Raw genomic sequence first — 7,500 nt, forward strand, 5'->3', positions numbered from 1 at the left:
ATTAATGGAATTAATGGAAAATTAACAGAATCTTGAAATTAATAGAACTAGACAAAACCATCCTGAGTGAGGTAACCCAGTCACAAAAAGACAAACATGATATGTACTCGCTCATATATGATTTTTAGCCATGGAGCAAAGGATTGCCAGCCTGCAATCTTCCTCACCAATGGAACTGGGAAACAAGAAGGACTCTAAGAGAAGAATGCATGGACCCCTGAGAATGGGAAGGGGCAGGAACTGGTGAGATAATTGGGAGTATGAACGTAGGGGAGAGGGAGCTGAGAGAAGGAGAGGGGGAGAAGAGGTGGGGAGAGGAGGAAATGGAGGAGCAGGAAGATTGAGTCGGGGAAGAATGGAGGAGAGCAGGATGAGAGATACCATATCATAGGGAGCCACTATAGGTTCGAGGAGAGATCTGGCACTAGGGAGATTTCCAGAGATCTACAAGGATGACAACAAATGACAATCTAGGCAATGGTGGAGAGGCTCCCCTAAATGCTCTTCCCCTATAATGAGCCTGATGACTTCTTTACATGCCATCCTAGCTCCCTCATTTAATGCATGATGGAAGCAGAGGCAGACAGCCACAGCTAAACACTGAACTGAACTCTGGAACCCAGTTGCAGAAAGGGAGGAGCGAAGAGCAAAGAGGTTGAGACCAAGCAGGTGAAACCCACAGAAACTTCTGACCTGAACAAGAGGGAATTCATGGACCATAGACTGACAACTGGGAGGCCAGCACATGACTTATCCAGACCCCTGAACGTGGATGTCAATAAGGAGGCCTATGAACTCTATGGCGGCCCTGATAGTGTTCAGTATTTATCCCACGGCATAAGAGGAGACTTTGGAGCCCATCCCATTTGTAGGGATGCATTCAGCCTGCACACATGGGGGAGGGCCTAGGCCCTGCCCAGGATGATATGACAGACTTTGACAAACCTCCATGAAGGGCCTTCCCCTCCCTTAGGAGCAGTGGGGGTATAGGAGGAAAGCTGGCAGAGAGTTTGGGGGAAGGGAGAGGGAGATAGATTGACATGTGAACCTGGCATGTTTCTAATTTGAACTAATTAAAAATATCTCTTGGGGGAAAATACAGATTAGTCTTTGGATTACATTTGTAATAAAAAGAGAGAACCCTAAGATATGACAGGAAATAGAGAGAGAGAGCATTCTTGAACAAGGAGAACTGGTGGCTTTATGTGAGGATCAGCACAGAGAACAAGGGATTGTGGGCTTTTCTTCATGCCTCTGTAATTTATATAATCAGTAAATGGAATAGAATAGTTCAAAACAACCTGTTCAGTAGCTCCCAGAGAACATCCACCGAGTCTTTCTCAGTTGACAGCCCATACATTGCATCCCTTACTCCTGTGTGCACACTCTGTGCTGTGAGTGGCGGCCGTGCAGACAGGTCTCAACATTGGTGAGCCGCCTCCTGTGTAGGTTCTGATGGGCACCCTCCACCATGTGTGCTGTGTCCTGCTTGTCCACGTTGTCCTGTTGTTGAGAATAGTTTTCACACCTTATGTTCAATGAGTCTCATCTTGGGGTTGTCTGATTTTCATTGTTCTTATAGGATCTTACAAAATCACAAGAATGATTGTGTTTTTTTTTCTAACATTTTGGAGAAGTGGTATGCAACTCCCTTACTCAAGAATTTTTGTCTTTCATGATGTAAGAAATAATTAGGGTTCATTTTGTGGTTCATTGTGAGATTTCCTTCTCCATGAGAAGGCAGTCACTAAGAATATTCACACTCAAAGGGAATGCACTCTGGGTGAAGCTGCCCATAACTCACAATGATCTTCTGTTTCAGAGGTAAGTTCTTATACTTGCCTGTCTTCAGTCATGTGTTTACTTCTCTCTAGTGGACTCATGGACACTCTGCTGATGATCATGATACAGTGACTGTACAAGACTGTTCGTGTGGTGGTTTGAATTTTGTCAAAGCAGTCAAAGCTATGCTTTCTGCGAAATGAATGCCTCAGTTAAAAAAAAATTCCACCACCAGATAGGCCTGTAGGCAATCCCCTGTTGGCATGTTAGCAAAATTGTAATGTCACAATTTCCTTTGTATTCTTGAGGAAAGAAGTGGAGAATATTTCCCTTGAAACAGCGAAGGGGAATTTATTGCAGTAGACGCTTTATGAAGATTTAGGTAGAATAAGGCTGATCCTAGGAATCCATGATTCAGTCACACCTGCTACCCTCCCTCCTCAGCTTCTCTCTTCTGATGACCCTTTCTATCCCTCCTTCTCTCATGTCTTTCTATCCTTTCTCTCCTCCCCTCCTTCCCTGTCTCCATGCCAACCGTCCCGTTTCCTTACTCACTGTCTCCCCCGTCTCCTTCTCACTCTCCTCCATCCTCAACTGTGATATTGAGGGGCAGTCAGGACACAGAACTGCCCAGCCCCGTTTGCCTCAGTAGCATTCACTCACTGTGTCTCTTCCACAGCAATACATGGCTTGTCCTCAGACTTGAGGTCGTTCATTTGCAGATTCATGGAGTTCTTGGAATTGTCTCTGGAGATGGTGAATCTGCCCTTAACAGCGTTAGCATAGTAAATGTAACTACTGTCACCATTAATATATGCGACCCACTCCAGCCCCTTCCCTGGAGCCTGGCAGACCCAGTTCATGGCATAGCAACTGAATGTGAATCCAGAGGCCGCACAGGAGAGTTTCTGGGACTTCCCATGCTGCACTAACCCTCCTCCAGACTCCACCAGCTGCACCTCATGCTGCATACCTGCAAACACAATAAATTCTGGTCAGAAAACTGACACAGAAGCTATTTTTACTTTCCTATGTCTACAAAACCCATAATATCTCCTATCCACTAATTACCTTTTATAGTAAAACAAGGAAAAACCAAATAAACCCCAAGTCCATGTTGAGTGGCCCTTGTTCAGTGCTGATCACAGAATGGGAGGACCTGGGAATCCAGGGCTGGGCTCCTCTGCCAGACTTCAGGGTCAGGGCAGGGCTGGTTTTCATGGGCACAGAGAAGCCTCATTTGCATGTCTTCCTGCTATTGCAGGCTCTGCAGTTGGGCAGTGCTCAGAGCAGATGTGAGACATCAAAGACAATGATGTCAGTTACAGGAAGTGACACAGTGTGGCAGTTCCAGATGCAGCTTTCCCTTTTTAAGGGTTCACCATGTTTCACTTAGTTCTCTCTGTGTCTGTGAACAGAGCATGCTGTGTGCATATACAGGCATGTCTCCTCAGTATGAAAGTGAAATGCAATGGCTCCACACACAGTGTTCTTCCTACACAATAACGCAGTCTGTCCCACTCTCTGGGATGAACCTGGCTCTTCCCTGATGAGGTTTTTGTGCAGGGTCAGACCTTCCCGCGGCAGTTGTCATAATTCCTTCTCTATGATAAGAACATGGGTTTTCTTATTTCCTTCTGTGTCATGAAAACTCAGGTTATCATATTTCCTTCTCTGTGGCGAGAACACGGAGTGGGCATGTTTCTAGAAATTTACTCATGGCTGAGAGCATAGTTCTCAGGGGAATTTGGAGGTTGCAAATATGAGATCCCCTGTCACTGTCTGTCTGCCACTCAGTGTTTGCTCTGTAGTCAAATTCCTATTTGCAACAAATTCACTTTTTTGCTTCCTGACTTTCTGCCTTAGATTCCTTAAAATTCCTTCCGCTGCCCTCTTCATCTTTCCAAAAGGCAACAAATAAATAACTGTCTTTATGCTCTGTTAGATTATTTTTATATCCCCAATTTATACAATTAGTATATCCAAGGCTTTTCATTAATTTTTAGCATGCCTACAACTTTATATATATACTATATCATTAAATGAAGTGCAGATGTACAACAACTTAAACAAGAACAGAAATATATATATATATATATCATATCACAAATATTCTTATATTTGTATTAGTATACAAATATCCATATCAAAGTAAAATATTTGACACTAGAAGTTTTATTTTAGTTCAAAAGTAGACTCAACAATCCACCCTTCAATCCAATCATTTCTATATTATATTGTCTATTTTCCCTTCATAATGAGACCCCCTCAATTTAATCTTCTTTGTTCAGCTTTTTTCCAGTCAATGAACAATAACAACTTGTAACCAACCCTACTAAATGATGACAGACACCCATAACTCAATGAATGACCAAAATATTCCCACCTCACTTCTTAAGAATGTGGGTGTTGTGTTCACTAGATGGCTTCCTGTTGTCTCTGAGCACAGGCATCCCCTATAGGATGCTGAGAAACCTGGGATGATGGTCAAGTCATGGAAGAGCTGGCTGTATCATTTTTGTTTATTCTCTTGTGATGGGTCTGTGTAGAGCTCATCTCAATTTTGGCTGGAGAGTCTGTGAGGCTGGGCCATCTCAGATAGCAACTCTGAAGCTGTTCTGCATGCAAAAGTTAGAGGAAACTGTAAAAATATCTCTCTGAGAGGCTGGACCATCTGAGATACTCTTTATTGGTGTCTGGTACTTTCTTTATGAAAACACAGAAACTTTTAAAGGTAGCATATATATCTGCTTTGACACAAGTATAGAATGTGCAGTTTGTACAAGTCTGCTAAAGGTGAATTTTGTTCTATGTTTGAGCAGGTAAAAGGCACCTGCTGAATTTATAAGTCCATTGGGCTGTATAACCAAACCTCTATCCATGCTGCATGAAAGGATGGAAAATAAAAAATATGTTATGAGGACTCTGTACCCAAAAAGATATATCAGGCCTCATCCATTCTCAGAGCTGTTTCTAGGTAGAAGGATGAGCATGCATGTCACCCATCTTGTAGTTTTCTATTTGTTTTATTATTGCTTGTAACCAATATTTTCAGGTGGTCACCCCAATCAATTCTGATCTTCATTAATTATCAAGAAAATCATAACTTTAAAAAATTTTAATTTAAATTCTTTAATTACTACTCATATTTACATATCCATCCCCTATTCCCTCACCCTCCCATGCTCCCATGGTCCCCATGAGCCCCCCCAATCCATCCCCCAACTCCTCCACAGGGATATTGAGGCCCTCCACAGGGGACTTTCAAAGTCTGTCATATCTTTTAGGGCAGGGCCTAGGCCCTCTTTGCTGTATCTGGGCTGCATTAGTATCCCTCCATAGGGAATGGGGTCCAATGTCCATTTATGCTCTAGGTATAAAGAATGGCTCCACTGTTAGAGGGCACATACACTGTCTTGGCCTCCTGTAGGGAGTCATAGTAGCCCTTCCTCCTAGTACTCCTACAGGTGTGCCTAGCCACGCCTGTGAGGTCATGGTCTGGGGAGGGCCAAGATGACTCAGAGAGAATTCTTAAGAGGCCACGAACACATGGAGCTGCTCTCTCTCTCTCTCTCTCTCTCTCTCTCTCTCTCTCTCCGTCTCTCTCTCTGTCTCTCTCTCCACTCTAGCTTGCAGTGTCTGGGCATGCTCTGGCTTGCCTTGGGCTGGTGTTTATCTGAATAAAGAAATCTTAGCATTACAGCCAATGGATCATCATTGAGGGCACTCAATAGCCTCCTAGCTGGAACCCACTTTCAGAAGGCTTGGTTCAGTCAATGGTGTCTCCCCAGCTTTATGAATATGGCCTCTATGCCCTCAGTAGGTCAGGTCAACTGTTTCTTCTGGTTTCTGCAGCACCATCTTGGCTTCATTGCTCATCCCTCCTCCCTCTCCACAACTGGATTCCAGGATTATGGTTTAGTGCTTTGCTGTGGGTGCCTGTTTCTGCTTCAAACAGCTACTGGATCAAGGCTCTAGGAATGGTAACCAAGGGAGACATCAATCTCATAGGGGAAGGGCATCAATGGAATCTACTCCACCACTGCCTGGCTTCTTAATGGGGTCATCCCTGTTGCTGCCCTAACACTTCGCCTGTGCCAGACCACTCTCCATAAAAGTACTGTCTCCCTCTATTAAGGCATCTCCTTTATTGCCCTCCTCTATTCCTCCCCTGTCTCAGTCTTCTTGTTTCCCCCTCTCTTCCCTTCCCACCTCCTTCTGCCCCCCCATGCTCCCACTTCACTCAGGGGTTCTTGTTCCCCTCCCCTTCTTTGAGGCACTATGCAATCTTCTCTTGGGGACCTCCTTATTTCCTAGCTCCACTGGCAGTGTGGATGTTAGACTGGTAATCCTTTGCTCTATGTCTAATAATCATATATGAGTGAGTGTATACCATGTTTATCTTTTTGTGATATTACAAAAAACGCTGCTATGAACATAGTGAACATATGTCCTTATTATATGAATGTGCATTCTTTGGCTATATGCCCAAGACAGGAATTGCTGGATCTTGAGTTAGACTGATACCCATTTTTCTGAGAAACCGCCATACTGATTTCCAAAGTGGTTTTACAAGTTTGTACTCCCACTAGCAATGGAGTAGTGTTTCTTTTTCTCCACACCTTCTCCAGCATAGACTGTCATTGGTGTCATTGATTTTAGCCATTCTGATAGCAGTAAGATGGTATCTCAGAGTGAAAACCATAACTTTTGTTTCCAGAGGAAACAAAGTCATAACCTCTTCCTCAGTGCAACATATTTTCCTGACTTACATTTTTCAGACCTTTAAAAATTATGTAGGTTGGCTTTCTTTAGCAATTTCCATAATCTATGTCTCCCAGAATCTATTTTTACATTGGCATTAAAAAATTGAAAGTCAACCAAGCATCATAAAAGATCCAAATACCTAGTGTATTTTCATCTCTTTGTAGCTTATTATTTTTATATTAATTTATCCTTTCTTTTTATTCATATTCTTATTTATTTATTTTAATTTTATTTTATGTTCCAATCACAGTTCTCCTTGCCCTGTCCTCATGCCCCTCCAAGCCTCCCCACAGCCCATTCCCCATCCACTCCTACCAAAGAGTAAGGAAACTTTGCTTATTATTTTTAAACATTTTTCTATGAGGGTATATATGCATATTTACTCTATCTGTTCAAAGTTTTTCTTGTCTGGAGTGTTTTATAAGTGCCTGCTACATTTTCTGACCATGTGACCCATGCTTTCAATCTGCTGTGCAGCTCTGCACATGGCACCTTCTGGATCAAGCCCCCTGGCAGCTGCAGGGGGTGCATCTCTCAACATGACCTGCCTGATAGACTGTGGTTTTTGAAAGCTGTGTCTGACTTTAAGATGGAAAGTTTGAACATATTTTAAGCTTTCAAAGTTTTTATGTGTAAATATGTCCCCAAATCTGGATTCATATGTAAATCGAACTTCATTGTGTTGATCACTCCCAAATGAAACATGGAAATAGATTATCAGTTATGATATCTAGGCCTTTAGCTTAGGCTTGATTCTAATTAGCTCTTATAACTTATATTAACTCACAGTTTCTTAAATGTGTTCTACCATGAGGCTATTAATGATCCCATTTGTGAGTCTGCCTCATTTGAGTCTGGCTGGCACCCTATGAGCCTCAATTATACTCTTCTTCCTTTTGCAAAGAAGTTCTAACTGTGTCTCTTGCCTGGATATTGGCCATTCAGCTTTTT

At 42.8% G+C, this 7,500-nt stretch overlaps 1 gene segment (V, D, J or C); it reads right to left on the reverse strand.

The window, feature by feature from the left end:
• Positions 1–2,441: 2,441 nt before the first annotated feature.
• Positions 2,442–7,500, reverse strand: part of LOC113838588 — a 14,675-nt gene continuing 9,616 nt past the window's right edge. Inside the window, 1 exon segment of the V gene segment in view lies at positions 2,442–2,755. Within this exon segment, the coding sequence occupies positions 2,442–2,755 (314 nt within the window).

Source organism: Cricetulus griseus, chromosome 5 (genome assembly GCF_003668045.3).
Source record: "Cricetulus griseus strain 17A/GY chromosome 5, alternate assembly CriGri-PICRH-1.0, whole genome shotgun sequence".
NCBI classification, from domain to species: domain Eukaryota; kingdom Metazoa; phylum Chordata; class Mammalia; order Rodentia; family Cricetidae; genus Cricetulus; species Cricetulus griseus.